The sequence below is a fragment of the Hipposideros armiger genome, unplaced genomic scaffold, assembly GCF_001890085.2.
Source record: "Hipposideros armiger isolate ML-2016 unplaced genomic scaffold, ASM189008v1 scaffold_55, whole genome shotgun sequence".
NCBI classification, from domain to species: Eukaryota; Metazoa; Chordata; class Mammalia; order Chiroptera; family Hipposideridae; genus Hipposideros; species Hipposideros armiger.
In genome coordinates this window covers 3,059,919-3,075,837 of record NW_017731405.1, presented here as the reverse complement: position 1 = coordinate 3,075,837, position 15,919 = coordinate 3,059,919, and the positions used below count along the sequence as shown (strand labels likewise).

The following is a 15,919-nucleotide window of genomic DNA, read 5'->3' as shown; positions in this document are numbered from 1 at the left end:
ATATCTTCTATTTGGGAAAGGCCTCCTGTCCTGTGTTATTGTGAAATTTTACTGCCTCCTCTCGTACCTATGGCTGGTGTGATCCAGTTATGAATTTTAGCAGGAGAGTTTATTTCCTTTGTCATATGGTGGCAGTGGAACACAGCATGGTAGACTGACTTGGGAATGAGGGCTTGTTCTCAGTACAGGACCAGAAGTAGTCTAGATCAGCAGTCTCTTTGTACGGTGGTTCTCCACATTTCAATCACACAACCACATCAGTAAATAGCGTGGTCCCTTCTCCCCCATTTGTACATATTTATTCATAAAGTGTACATGCTCCTACCACTGTCCTCAAAATGACCATTATAAAATAGATACAAAATCTAAATGTTTACAGAATGAGAAGGAACAAAAATAAATGGTTCTAATATTCTTTTTTACTCCCCAATGAATTGTCCTACTCACTCCGCTTTAGAAAACACTGCCATTCTAAAGGATATACCCCATCTTGCAGCAACATTTGTATTTTGAATTTTTCAATTAAAAATTAAAATTATATCTGAATTAACAGTCATAATGATTTTCTTTCACATGGTCTATATCAATTCTAAAAATCTATTTTCTTTCATCTAGGTAAGTGATTCTGAAAATACACCCCCCAGACCAACAATATTGTCATCACATGGGAGCTTGTTAAAATGCAGGTTCTAAGAGCTACCAAATCAGAAATTCCTGGGGGTGGGGCCCAGGATTCTGTGTTTTAATTAGCCTGTGTTTTTAACCAGATGATTCTAATACACATTAAAGTGTAAGAACCCCCCACCTAAAACATGAGGCCATTTGAACCTTATTTTTGCCAACAAATTCTTGTAGAACGTGTCTTTAATGTGCTAAATGTCAAGTTTGAGATTTAATGACATTCCTTAACAATTTCAGGATTTACTGGAGATGCAGTATGAAGGAGTAGCTGTAATGAAAATGTTTGATAAGGTTAAAGTGAATGTAAACCTTCTCATATACCTGCTGAATAAGAAATTCTATGGAAAGTGAAGTGCCTCCAGACATTTCATGGATTCTGCATCATCTGGATCGGGAAATGAGTCTGTTTAGTATTTTTGTTTTTAAACATGATTGAAATCACTGCTTATAAATGTGTGATGTTTTTAAAAAAAAAAAACCAAAACTATTCTGAAGAATGTACCCATTGTGCCTTGTTGATAATTTGATACTACAGTAGAATGATACACAAAATGAATTAATGTAAACACTTTCACATTATACTGTGTGATAGGTACTCTAATTTTAAACTTTGAACATTTTGTGATTTGTTTTAAAGTAGGGAGAAAAGAAGTTTAGTTCACTAGGGACAAATGTGTAAACCTATTTTCCTATTAAAAAAAAGATTTTAAATGTCCCATTTGAATAATGTAATTCTTCATAGATCTTTTTTATCTGTGAAGAAATGGGAACCTAATTATTTGTAATGAATTATTTAGACAGATACTTAGCTCTAAGCCCTGTCTTCTGGGAGTTATCAATTTTAAAGAGAACTTTTGTGCAATTTAAAATGAAGTTTTTATAAGTAATTGAAGGTGACCATACAATAACACTTTCTGTATAAAAGTATATATTTTATGTGATTTATTCCTATTAAATGAAGTGCACTACTGCCTCATGGTAAAGACTCTTCTACCCAGAGCCTTTAAGTGACTAAGGAACAACGTGGATAGCAAGCAATCTTAGGTCGCCACCTGCACCCCTCACAATTTATTTCAATACTTCAATTGTGCCTCTCAAATTTTTGTAATGCAATAAAATCAGCATCTAGATGGTTTTTAAATGTATTCTTTGAAAATTGTTTCATGTAAAATAAATGTTACTGAATTACCTTAATTTGGCTCTTTAGTTGTCTTAATAAATCCAAATCATTTAATGGAGAAGACTCTTGGTGGGGCTTATCAGGAAAAGAAAAAATACACCTATAATTTATGTGTTGGAGTACAGAGTAAGCTGCTGTGACCAGGAGACCCAAAACCCTGTGGCTGAAACGAAATAGAAGTTTATTTTTCTCAAATTGAGCAATTCCAAGGTAAGCGAGTAGGCACACAAGATTATCCAGGGATCCAGGCTAGCCAGCTGGCTCTGTCGCTGTCACTGATTCCTGGCGATCAGGAAGGAGGAAAGAAGTCCAGGGCAAGCGTTTTAAGTTACATGTCCCGTCAGCTTACATCCCATTGGCCAAAACTTAGTCATGTGGCCACAGCTTATTTCAAGAGAGGCCGGGAAACATGGGCCCCAACCAGACAGCCATGTCCCCAGTTAAAACGTGGGGTAGAGAGGGAGGTGGTGCTATTATTAAAAGAAAGGGAGAGTGATTCCTGGGGACAATTTAGCAGTCTCCACCTCAGTGGTAATCCCACCTCTCAGACTGGAACACCACCACACACTTTGTACTCTGTTCATTCATTCAACAGGCTTTATTTTCCACGGGGATTACCATAGATTGAGAAAGTGAGTTATCCACTTTTGGCACAAATGAACTTCCAGAGTACAACCAATAAAAATTGGAAAATTCAAATTTTAAAAAGTGAAATCTGCTACTTTAGTGATTGTTTCAGGCTACACATATTTTTTACAAAGAACTTAAAAGCCTTGAAACAATTCTCATTGTCTCAACAGTTTGTGGATATGTTTTTTAATTGTGTTCACCTTGATACAGACTTCTGTAAAAGGAGTAAAAATAAACATACAGTTAAGTTCACTTTGAGAGTAAACCTCCCTTTTCCCTACAGCTAGCATTCGGTGAGGAGCAGGAGCCAGGTGCAGTGAGGCAGGTGAAGCTTCCTTCTTCATGCTCCAGGAAAGACTCCGTGGAAATGTACAGAAGCCAAAAAGGGAAAGAGGTTTGGAGGCAAAAGCTAACCTTTCATAGCATCTCTAAAAGGAGCTTGTCTTAACTTATTCCAACAGTGAATGAAATGTTTGAGTGTTATTTGTATGAATAATGATCTTTTTGTCAGGCCAACACCCTCAAGGAAAGGGGTGAATGTTTTCTCTCTGTTGGCCCAGAGATGTGGTTATTGTTGAAGATAATACCAGTGGTTATCTGTTTGAGATCTTTAAAGAATGTGATTGAATGGATGCCTCAGAGAAGAAAGCAGGTGATGAAGAAAAAGACCAAGACCAAGAAACCAGTGGAGGCCTGGGACGGAGATGGTTGGAGCCAAGGCCAGTGCCTCTACCAGGACCAGGGAACCATTTTCCAAGCCAGGGGTGAAATGGGCCAATTCACTGAAAGGTAAGAAGAGGAAACAAAGGTTGCCCTGCCATGCTAAGTCTCAGGTGAAAATGTGATCTCTGGCAATAGCTGCTGTCTTCCTGGTACAGGCAGCCTTTCCAATGTAAATTTCTCTTACAAAAGGGTAATGTCTACTGTTTTCAGAGCTTCTCCTGTGTCTGCAGTTTCTCAAAATAATCAGTTCAAAATAAGATTGTGCCAAAGATGCATATTTTGAGGTGGCCCATTCTGCTACCCATCACTATCTTGCTCCCCAGGACTCATAGCTTTTCTTAGGAAGAAGAAAAAAAAAATTTTTTTTTTTTGGCTTTTAAAACACTTAGCAATTGAAACAATAACTTGATTTTTACATAGCTTACTCCTGTATTTTGATGTATATTTGATCATGTTTTCACTGTTACAAAAATGGTCTTTGGAGGACTGAGAAGATCCATGAACTCCATTTTTTAGCACCCAGAAAGGAAAAAAGCAAAACAGACTTAAAGAGCACTCTAACTACTATGGGGGGAGGGGGGAGAGAATTTTCCTTCGGGAGTTCCCTAAGAATATGGGACCCCAGGACAAATTGGGCAGTTGAGGCTTATATGCCATTCTTTCTTGACTAAGGAGAAGAAGGCAGGTATCTGGGACTTCAAAGGGCAAGTGGGCAATTTGCAGGTAGGTGACAAGAGCAAACTTGGTAAACAAATTCTCTGCCAGGCCACCTAAAAACAATGGGACACAGAGGGGAGTCTATGAAACTTGACCTTGCTAAATTCCTGTCTGTCACATTTAGTCCACATTATGCTAACAGAATAGCTCCCCTCCTTCAAGCAGGTTTTTCTATTTGAATTCCTTTAGGCAGGTAAATGGGAAGGTCAAAGTTTCTGAATCTTTTGTTTCTTAATATAACCAGCATAAAATAATATCCCAAAAAGCATATTTTGAGGTGGCAAACTGCTTCCCCTCAGTACTCTCAAAAGATATGCTTTAATGATCTCCAAGAAGGGGAAAACCTGTGCATACTACAATATTCTGCAATTCTGTGGTGAAGAAAGAGACTACCTCAGTGTGATCATTGTCTGATATGACACATCTCCCTTACCAGAACCATAATGTGTGTGTTTGTATAAAGACCAAATGTCATTGAAAGAACAGGACCATAATGTGTGTGTGGTTGGGCACTAATTAGAGATGTTATTCATGATGTAAGTTTTACAACTTGGGCTGTGGTTAAGTAGGAATTTGTGGTATTCTCAAACATTCCAAGAGGCAAACTGCAGAACTCTGAATGGTGAAAGTTGTCTATATTTTGAGAGATTCTAGTGATCATTGGATGATCTTACTGCTGATCAGCTTTTAGAAACATCGATTGCCTCTGTTACCGAAACCAAGATTTAGTAACAGATTAAGATACAGCCCTCTTAAATGGTCTCTGAGCTCCAGAGGACAGAAACTGTTCGAGTCACTGCTGTGAGTTCAGAGCATTGGCAGTGCTTTGTAAATGGCAGAGAGGTGAAGTCCCAGAGGCAGGTGCTACAGTGGATTGAGAAGAAATCATATGCTACCACCTCACTGCCTCTCAGGACTCCTAGCATTGCTTTCAGTTGGCGCTGGTGTTGTTGGGACAGATACTGATTATCTCAGTCTAACAGTGCATATGCGTTCAACTCAATCTCCAAATAAAATAGCTCATAAAGCTTTTTCTAGGATGCTTCACTGTTGTTTTCCTTAGACTATAAAATCTCTTAGCTAAAATACATTGGAGGGTGTGATGGTTAATTTTATGTGTCAGCTTGAGCAGGCTCAGGGTTGCCCAGACAGCTGGTAAAACATGATTTCTGGGTATGTTTGTGAGGGTGTTTCCAGAATAGGTTAGCATCTGAACCTGTGGACTGAGCAAATTGCCCTTACCAATGTGGGCAGGCGTCATCCAATATATATTGAGATACCAAACAGAATAAAAAGACCCAGGAAGGGCCGGCCGAGTGGTTCAGTTGGTTAAGAGCTCGCTCAAGAGTTTGAGCCCTGAGCAACAGCGGTTCGAGTCCCAGCCCGAGCTGAGCAGCTGCTGAGCTGCCAACAGGTGGCAGGATGGCTCAGCTAAAAAAAAAAAATAATAATAATAAAAGACCCAGTAAGAGCCAATTCTCTCTCATTGACCTGGGACTTCTATCTTCTGACATCAGACATCACATTAGAGCTTCAGGGTTCTCAGGTCTTCTTCAGATTCTGGGAGTTAGACCATCAGCTCTGGTTTTCAGACCTTTGAACTCACATTGAATTATTCCACTAGCTTTCCTCCTCCTTCAGCTTGCGGACAGCAGGTAATGGGACTTCTCAGCCTCCTTAACCATAATAAACCTCCTTATATATAGCAAATATCCTATTGGTTCTCTTTCTCTGGAGAACCCTCATTAATACAGAAGGGAAATAAGTAAATATGAGAAGCAAAAGATATCAAGTTCACCTTATATAACTCAAAAAGTTTTTATTTTCCTTTTAACAGATACTGAATTTGACCTCTTATCACCCCACCCACAGGGGTAGTTTACCATTCTATCCATGGTATAGATTAGAACTAGTAAAAATACTGTTGTTGATGCCTTATGAGATTGACTTTACTTATAAACCCAAAATACAAATGCAGGTTTATGACAACAAAAGGCAGAAACAAGCCTCCTGCTGGTTAGCTTGTAACTTGATTACAGACCTACTGCTTGCTTGAAAAACAAATATGAAGATAGCTGCACAGAATCTGAAGTATCTCACATGGACTTCGAAGAAAACTTTGTTTCATTTCGTTTGAGTCCTGGTATCATTACCATTAGCTTCCAAAAGTAAATTACTAGGCAAGTTCTTGGGATATTCTGTTGTCTTCCCAGGGCTTGGAATAGAGGAGCGGTAACCAGAATATCTGAAGCAGTTAGATCATCCAAGGGTTTAAAAGAAACTGCTTTTCATGTCATCGTGGGATTAAAACTTTCACCATTTTGATGTCGCACTTTTTCTGAAACACTACTAAATACCACGAACACTGTGAGAGGATAGCTAATGACTTATACTATTTGGTGCCAGGCAAGTTCAAGAAAGAAAATGAAAACTGGGAATAGATATCAAGTGGTTCCAATATAAATGCTGCTGCAATGTTGAGATTTTATTTCTGAAAAATATCAACATGTAAGGTAACCATCTCTGGTTAGGTCAATTGTCTACTTTGGGGAAGCTACACAGATTTGCTCTAAAACTGGCAACAAAGAGGTTTTGGTTTGGGTGACATGGGACAAATGAAAGAGAAACGGATAGCTTTTTCAAGAAGCTCTAAAGAGCATACAAATATTATAGAAACTTTGTAGAGGCTGAAGAAAAAAGCAGAAAACAGAACATCACCAACAGACTATAACACAAAATTAGAAACCAATCACAAAAAGCCAGTCAAAGCTTTCAATAATTTAGGGGTTGAAAAAGATAATAAAATTCACAAAATATTTAGACCTGAACTGCATACATGTACATATCAAAAAACTTGCAAAATGCAGCTGCGGTGGTCATTTAAGGGAGAAGCAGTGACAATTAACAAGTGAAGCAATCAGTTCAAAGGTTAAGTGAGTAAAAGTGCAAATCCAAAGAAAGTAGAAATAATTTTTTAAAGCCTGTGTAAAAATTAATATAACATTAAAAAGAAACTAAAAGCAACAAAACAAAAAGAGGGGCACTGGAAAATGGTCATTTTTCAACCTCTGGCTAGATTAATCAAGAAAAAAAAAAGCAAAAATATGCTAGTAGGTATAAAAATGGGGACTAAAGTGCAGGTAAAATAGATAGCTTTAGCAGAATAAAATGTGGTATATAATACAAGGGATACCATAAAGAGTTTTAAAAGAATTCAATATGAATGTATTGGTAAGAGATAAATCTAGAAAAATGCAAACTGCAGAAGTATTCCTAGAGTGTGTTGCTCTTTGTGTAAATATTTAAAATATACAAAGCAATACTCTTTTTTAAAAAACATAAATATATTAAAAGTACAAAACAGGGAGAGAAAATTTCTCTCCTGGGCAAGAAAAAGAATGGAGTCAGAAAAGGGTACAAAAAAGCTTAACTGGTATGATAAATGTATATATTTACACTTGTATGTTAATGCTGGGTTGTAGGCCCATGGGTGTGATAGTAGGTTCTGTACTTTCATATGCTTAAAATGCTGTGTAATTTAAAGAAAGTCACACAAACTATATGAACTCAGTTCAGTTCTTTTTTACCCCTTAAAGCAGTAGTTTTCAAAGTATGTCCCTTGCACATACCGCCAACACTCCCCCACCCCCACCCCAAACTTCAGCCTGACCTAGGAACTTCTTTAAATGCAAATTTTCAAACCACACCCTACACCTAACTAAATCAGAAACACTAGAGATAGGGATCAACGCTGTGGTTTAACAAGTTTTCCAGATGATTCTGATCCATGGTTAACTTAAGTTTGAGAACCTTAGAATAATGTTTCTCTAAACTTTGGTCTGGCATCAGAGATCACCATGGGGAGTGAGGGGTGGGGAGAGGGGGGAGGAGGGAGGTGTTTGTCAGAAATGTAAGCTTTGATTTCATAGGTCTGGGATGGGGTCCAGGAATTTACACTTGGGTGTGATGAAAGTTAAAGCCACTGTTTTTAAAGGTAGGTTTAACTTTTGGTGGCCACTAAATTAGCAAACCACAATCTTTAGAAAATAAAGTGAGAAAGAAATATCTCATTCTGTACCACTCTTCCTCCTTGTTCACTTTCTTTTCAGCCCCACTGTAAAGAACACTTTAGATAATATGCATAAAGAATTTAAGCATGTCGTTATTTTAGCAGCCCTCTTTTTGTCACTAGAGGTACATTCTGTTCTAATAACTAATAAAAAAAAAAAGAATCCTTTTAAACTTTACAGTTTTGTAAAATGGTTAAAAACATTTTCCACCAATAAAACATAAAATTTTAAAGTGTTGCAGACAGTATTAGTCTACTTTTAAGGAAATACTTATATAGTTGTATGTGGTTACAATTTCTTGAATGATAGAAACGTTTAACAGTGGAGATGTGTGTGGTTCTTAGAAGGGAAGGCTGGAGATACTTGGACATTTCATTTTATATCCTCAAGCTGTTACAATCTCTTGCCATGTGTTTTGATTTCTTTTATATTTTATGCTGTATTTCACTGGTGCCCTTTTTCATGTTTAAACAATCCTGAAATTGAGATGTTTCTTGCAATCAATAATATGTTACAGTTTATTTATTTAAAATATTTTATTGGGGAATCGGGGGAGGGAAACAGACAAGTTGCTGTCCTTTTGTTCTTCAGTCTAGTTGTGGAGGACGTTGCTTCACTGGCCCAAGTTGGCACCATCATTGCTCTCTTCTTGGGTGAAGCAGTCACTCGCCAGCCATTGGACAGCCACTCACGGCAGTGCAGGATTGCTGCCAGTCACTCTGGTAGCTTACAGCAGCCCACTGTAGCCTACGCCATCTCCCGCAACTCATGGCAGCCCAGCTCCAGGTCGAGCTGTTGTTCACCATCTTAGCTGTAGAGGGCAGTGTCACTGGCACTCATGTGTAATCCGAACCTGGGCCCTGCTTCTCAGAGCTGGTGTTCCCAATCCAACGCCTAGCCACTCGGCTGGCCCAATATGTCACAGTTTAATTGACAGCCTTTTTTTCTTGCTTGTGGTACATAAATGAAAAGGATGTCTTAAAATCAATGGATTGATGAAAATAGTATACATTAATAGGGAGTGGAATAGATATGGTTTTAATATCTACTCTTGAATATGTTTTCCTCAAAGGATTGAATAAGAAAAATTTTGAAATATCGTTATATAATTAGGTTATCACTAATTTATTGAGCTGCTTCTATAAACAACAAGGTGCTGTGCTCTGAGGATGATGGGCAGGAGGGGGGAGGAGTAGCGGTATATAGGAAGGAACCAGCCAGTTTTTGCTGTGTTTTCTCCACTGGTTTGAGTGTCAGGGCGCTTGTTGGGGCATCACACCGTCAATGTGCAGTTCCTTTTACAAAAAGCTTAGCAACCTGACCAGTGACTCTCAACTGAAGTTTATCAGCCAAAGAGTGCAGAACATGCCCGCTCATCCTGTGGGTGATCTTTCCTAGAATCCGCCCGTTGCGGGGACCCGCTTCCCGCTGCGGTCTAAAAGACGCCCTCACCAGTTAGGCTCTGTAAGAAAAATAAGTAGCGTTCTGGGCCTCAGCGGAGACGTCCTCCAGAGGCCCTAAGCGCGCGGCGCGAGTGTCCCCCGCCCTGTGACCTGAATTTGGCCCAACTCTATTAAACCCACGATATATGGTCCAAGAAAATGTGAGCTCCTCTTAACCAGAGCAGTTCGCCCTCTGAGCACCCGATTCACCGGCGGCGCCGAGTACTGCCCTGGGCACGGGGGATGCCAGCCGGACCTTCTCCCGGGAAAGGCTGCTCAGGTGATTCTAATGGGAAGCTCCGCGGAGAGCTGCGGTGAAAGGACAGAATTTCCAAATTCCTGAGGTCCGGCGCTTTGCATGGGGACAGGGAGGTCCCGGCCGTGGGGGCCGACGCCCCGGGGCGCATCCCTGACCCGAGGTCCACTGCAGAGGTCTTTGCTCCCTGGAGGGTAATGAGAGGCCAAGGGGGCAGCCGTCCAGGCGCGCGACCCGGTTCCAAGGCCCCCCCGCCAGACTGAGTCACTGATATTTAGTGGGTCCAAGACGCCCAGAGGGGAAAATGTCTAGTTTGGATTCCCCTCCCGGGCAGTGGTCAGTAGTCCGGGGCAGGGCGGGGCGCGGGGGAGGGCGGAAGGAGGAGAGAGGCCGGCGCACCGAACCAAAGGGGCTCAGGCTCAGCGGCGCCCAGTCCTGGGGGTAGTTAAGCCGCCGCCGAGGAACAGGCGGAGAGTGGGGTCCCACGACCGCGTCGAGGCCCGCAGTCGGCGCCGGGGGGCGCCCTTCCCCGCTCGCGCCGCTTGGCACCCGCCCGCCCCGCCCCGCGCCCCGCGCCCAGCCCTCTCCCAGGCCACCAGACACGCGGACCCGCGGTGCAGCGCTGAGCTCTCCTTCTGCCCACCCGCGGCGAGCGCTCTGCCAGTCCTCGCGTACCGGGGGGCTGCTGGACCCGGCGGGAGGAGCGGGAAAAGCACGGAGCCGAGCCTCCCAGGGGCGGGGACAGTCTCCCGGAGCAGCGCCGCGCGGACCGCGCCGAGTCTTGGGACAATGGGGCCGCGGCGGCTGCTGCTGCTTGTCGCCGCGGGACTCAGTCTGTGCGGCCCCCAGCTATCCGCCGGCTCCCAAGGCCGCGAGCCAGGTGAGAGCTGCCTCTAGTATTCCCTCCCTACCAACCTACGGCCGGGTAGCCGGTGACCTCCGCGGGCTTGGGGCGGGCGGGAGGAGGAGGGACGGTGCTGGGTGACAAAGTGGGTACAGGTTGCGCTTTCTTTTGGGGGTGGAGGAGTGCCCCTGACCTCCCCCTCTGCTTCTCCAGAAGCAAAACAGGCGTTTGGGCTGAGATCCACATTCTCCCTCAGTCGTATCCAGGTGGGCCGTGCCCATCCGCCCCCTCACCCCGCTTCGCGGGCTCAGCTGAAGCCCCTTTACACTTAATTTTGGAGGACGCACGGGCCTCCCACAGGGGGTTGCATGTGGAGGAAGCGGAGGTCAGATTTCCCAGGGAAGCCTCCTTGCATTTGTTTTCACTGTGTGGCCTGTTTTTCCCAGGACCACCCCAAAAAGCAAGTCCCACGTCGCTCCACCAATAAACGTTACGGCCTTTTCAATATAAAGTGGAGAACCGCTGCTCCTGAAATTTCGTTTTGTTGGAGTTGTTTTTCTTGCACATTTTACAGGCGAAGAAAGTGGTGTAGAGAAAAAGTTCGGTCCTTCTGCACGTTTAGCAGAAAATCAGTACCAGCAGCCCCTAGCACGGGCCTTGTGTACAGGCGGAGCTCATGGTGGGGGTTGGGGCTGTAGAGTGATGATAACAGTATAGCCACGGGTCCGTGGTGGTGGTTGTGCTGCTGGTGGTGGTGGTGATGGTGGTTGGGAGATTTGTTTGTTACCTAGAACCCAGCCTCCCAAGTGAGTTGAGGAAAGAGATCCCTCCCCTGAACCTGGCTCCCCTGACATCATGGAATTTCAGTATTGGGGTTTCTGATCGGCTGCAAGGAGGAGGTTGCTCAATAGAATGTATTTACCACCAGCAGTGTACTTTTAAGTATCTCTCTACTTGAGGGAATAAATGTATTTTCCAACGTCTTCAAAAAGTGCGGAGAAGTTGGTTTTAGCCTGCAAAAACGCTAGTTAGAAAATGTGTGTGTTTTAATGTCGTTATAGCAATAGTACTTTATAAGCTTCCGGCCACTTTTTTCATGAAGAAACAAATTCTAGCTGGTTTTCTTTTTCTGTTATCTGTGAAAGGTGGTGTACTCTTGTTGCTTTCACAGTGGAAATAGCGTGGACGCAACAAGATTAAGAGGTTGACAAAGACAGCATTGTTTCTGTTCTCTCTCTTTGCTCAGGATGAGTTTTGTTTTGAGGTGATGCTTTGGGAGACATAAGAGCCCCAGATAGGGGTTCACAGTTTTACAGCAACTAGCCAGCCTGCTGCGAATAACATGAACATTAGCTCCTGGAGTGTTTGGGGAAACAGGTCTCCTGAAAAATTGTAGATAGTGAATTTTATTGTGGGGCAGGCTCTGAAGAATACAAATTTTTGTTTAAGATTTGGATGGTGGAGTGGGACATAGGTTTATACAAATGCTTCATCCATGGTAGTCACCTTTCCTCGGGGCAGCCCCAGGACGGCTTTTGGCCTGTTAGGGAGTGAAGTTAAGGCTGCTGTGTCTGCCACGGCCTCTTTCTCATCAGTTTAGATTATGCATGCGAAGATGCAATACTGGTATAGACAGAAAAATAACTGAGCAAACATTAGTTAAGTTATCTATGCTGGATTCTGGAACCAGTTTGGGAGGGAAAGAAGAAAGGAGGATGAGAGAAGAAAAGGAACACGTGTGAAGTGCCACATTCTGTGTCAAACCCTGGGCCTTCAGATGATGATCTCATTTCACTCTCTCAAAACACGCTGTTAGGTGAGTGTTTATCCCCATTTGCCAATTCTGAAACCAAGGCTCAGACAGTGTACCAAAAGTCCAAGTGGAGGAGGGGACCCTGGGTACAGGCAGTACGTGGGACCTTGTCTTTAAATCATTTTAAATCATCAATAAAAGATAAATCTCCTTTATATTATCACCGTATATTGGCAATTCTAAACATTGAGTGTCATAACCAGCTCTATGCAATGAGAGAGGCTGTGAGACCCCAGCCACAGAACCGCTCCAGGGCTGGCCATGCCCACCAGTTTGAGCCTTCCCAAAGCACTCTTGGACTTTTTGTCCCCATTCATTTTGGCATTTCCTGCATTGTCACTTTGTGGGTATGTCATCTCCCCTGGCTAAGATTATAAGCTGCCATTATCCCCAGGGAGTCTAGAACAGATGTTCACTCAGCAGATATTTCTTGAGAAATTCTTAAGTTCAATAAGTTTATATTCCTTTGTCGAGGCAATTTAAATGAGAAGACTTGCCTTCATCAAACAGGGCCAGTGTCCAAGAGGTGAGGTTTGTAAATTTTATAAGCATCTGGAGGGTGAAAGGGTTCAAGAATCGCTGATAGTGACTGTGGCAGAGGGGATTGGGTGGGAGGTTTCACATGCTGCCCTCCTACCCACAGCGTCAAGCCCAATTTCTTAGCTTAAAGTGAGGTGCCCCTCTGCTTGTGCATGGGTCCCCAGCCTCTGTCCAGCTTTCCTTATTACAGATCCTCCCTCCAGTACATAACCTGTTACACTGCCTGTATTTCAGCCCCACTTTCTAGTTTTTTTCTCCAAGGAGCTATGCTTTTTCTGGCTTCTGGCCCCCTGCTACAAATGCCCTTCCCACACCCAACATGTTCACATTTATTTATTTTTTTTTATTTACTTTTTTTTTTAAGCTGAGCCATCCTGCTACCTGTTGGCAGCTCAGTGGCTGCTCAGCTCGGGCTGGACTCGAACCGCTGTTGCTCAGAGCTCAAACTCTTGAGCGAGCTCTTAACCAACTGAGCCACTCGGCCGGCCCCATGTTCACATTTAATCAAAAACAGCCGCCTTATATCAAGAACCTACTACAACCAACACCCTGCCTAGGTGCATTCCACATACTATCTTATTTATCCTCAATAACAACCCTTTGAGTAGGTTTCATCCCCATTCTACAGGGAGGGAAAATGAGACACAGAATGCTTCAAGTCATGAGCCTAGTTAGAAGTGGAACTGGGATGTGACCACAGGCCTATCTTTCTGAAGTCTTTCCGAAGTGCAACCTTTCTCTACCGCCCCCTATAGAGAGGAAGCCATTCAGACCCCCAACCCCTCTTAGGGTAGAGAAGTAGCCCTACTGTGCTCCCCTGAACCTCATTGGCTTAGTAGCCCAGGCCTAGCACATGGAGGTGTTTAGTAAACATTTATTCGTGGATCGTGGTATCCTGCCATTTACTTTAGAAAACAGACAGGCTATAAATAGATTCTTATCATGAATGTTAATAAATTGGCTGTTACTGAGAGATTGTGGTCTTCAGCTCAAACAAAAGACACAAAATGAATAGTGATTTTGCTTTAAGCTGACCAGGAGCCTGTGAAAGTCAAATTTCTTATGAACCAGCAAGGAATTTTCTACTCCAGTATCAAAAATAATTCTCCCTTTTATCCTTCCTTTTCTCTCCCTTTCTCTCATTCATTCATTCATTTATTCATTCATTCATTTGTGGTTTTGGCTTTATTTTTATAGGACATATCAAGATAGTAGGTTCTCTCCTAATGGGTCCATTCTTCCTTTGTGTGAGTGCATTTTTGAGGCATTCTCAGCCGTTTGTCAGGAATATGCTCATGTCATCTCTGCTGGTTGCGTTTCCACCCCTCCCTTCATCTTTATAATTCAGCATTTCTCAGTCCTTTATGTCTAAACAGATCAGTGTGGTGTGCACCCTAACTTGCAGTTTTTCAGCAGCTCTGAACTTGTAAAGTACTTCTAGCCCATCTCCTTCCCTGTGTACCTCTGCCCCCTCTCCTCCCTCAGTCAGCTCACCTTTGTCCTTGTCATTCTCACAAACTGGAACTCAGCTGAGCCTTAAGCTGAAGTTCCACTGAAACACTGGAGTCACCAGCACCCTGAGTTTCTCATCTTCCCTCTATCCTCATTTTGGACACACATCCCTTTTTCCCCTTGAATCAGTCTTCCCTCTCCCCTCTCCTCTCTCTATTTCTTCCTCTCTCTTTCTTTCATTTTTAAATTGAGGTGAAATTTACATGCCATAAAATTAACCATTTTAAAGTATACCATTTACTAGTTTTTAGTACATTTACAGTGTTGTGCAACCACTACCTCTGTGTATTTCCAAAACATTTTCATCACCCCAAAAGCAAACCCTGGCCCCCTATAACCTTCCCCCTAGCAGTCACCAATTTGCTTTTTATCTCTATGGGTTTAAGTCTTCTTCGTATTCCCTATAAATGGAATCATACAGTACATGGCCTTGTGTGTCTGGGAACCGCCCTTTACCTAGTTTTCATGGGCTCCCGCTTATTAGCTACAGGATACTCACAAAAACACCTTAGAAGAGTCATCAGGAGCCATGGCCTCGCTTTATTTTTTACTGTGATGCTACTATTGAGGACACTGCAGTTTCAACATTCAGAATTTTACTTGTTTTCCTGTTTTGTGGTTTCTTTCATTTTAACTTTTGCCCTCTCAGGCTTAGGCCTAGTATTGTCAGAATAAATAGCTCTGTCTATAGGCTGAGATTGTGTTTTTCTAGATCTGGCTTTCACTTCCCCCAAACACCCTCTCCCACCTTGATCTTGTAATGTACTTGGAGAAACCCACTGCATTTAGGCTCCTTTCCCATCCCAAGGCAGCCAATGAAGTTTGCCATTTAAAAGGCCATCACAGGCCTTCACACATTTTCCATTTGCTTTCCAAAGAACCTGCCTTTTGAAATAACAGGAATAATCTGTAATTAGCACTTGAAAACAAATTTATTTAACTTTAGAAAAGGACATTATATAATCTATTTATATTTCAAGTCAGCGATGAATTAGGACTCAGATATTAAAGTATTGTAAAAGAGTGTTTCCCAGTTTGTTTTTTACTAACCCACAGTGAGAACTGTGAGAAATACAGTTTTCATTATGACACCGTAGCTGTGTGTGTGCAGTAAATACACATGGACAATCATAGTGTATATATTGATATGAAACAAAAGTTACATAAAAAATTTTTACCATATGCATTTTCCTTTTTTTTTTTAAAGATTTTATTGGGAAATTGGGCAAGGGGAACAGACAAGTTGCTGTCCTTTTGTTCTTTTGTCTAGTTTTGGAGGGCATCGCTTCACTGGTCCATGTTGGTATTATCATTTTGCTCTTCCAGGGTGAGGCAGTCGGTTGCCGGCCATTGGACGGCCACTCACACTGGCTGCCAACCACTCACGGTAGCCCATGGCAGCCCACTGCAGCAGGGGCTGCAGCCTACTCTGTTGCCAGTGACTCACGGCAGCCCAGCTCCAGGTCAAGCTGTTGTTCACCATCTTAGCTGTAGAGGGCAGTGTCACTGGC

The 15,919-nt window shown here is 42.7% G+C and overlaps 2 protein-coding genes across 3 annotated transcripts in view; both read left to right on the top strand.

Annotated features, from left to right (window-relative positions):
• Positions 1-1,875, top strand: part of IQGAP2 (IQ motif containing GTPase activating protein 2) — a 325,198-nt gene extending 323,323 nt beyond the window's left edge. Inside the window, exon 35 of the mRNA XM_019641003.1 lies at positions 919-1,875. Coding sequence (XP_019496548.1) covers positions 919-1,032 — 114 coding nt within the window. The 3' untranslated portion in view covers positions 1,033-1,875. The remainder of the gene's footprint in view (positions 1-918) is intronic.
• Positions 1,876-10,013: 8,138 nt separating this feature from the next.
• F2R (coagulation factor II thrombin receptor) overlaps positions 10,014-15,919 on the top strand; it is a 26,519-nt gene continuing 20,613 nt past the window's right edge. Inside the window, exon 1 of one of the 2 annotated variants that reach the window (XM_019640993.1) lies at positions 10,014-10,579. In XM_019640993.1, coding sequence (XP_019496538.1) covers positions 10,489-10,579 — 91 coding nt within the window. In that variant the 5' untranslated portion in view covers positions 10,014-10,488. The remainder of the gene's footprint in view (positions 10,580-15,919) is intronic. The other variant, XM_019640992.1, reaches the window with a different exon arrangement.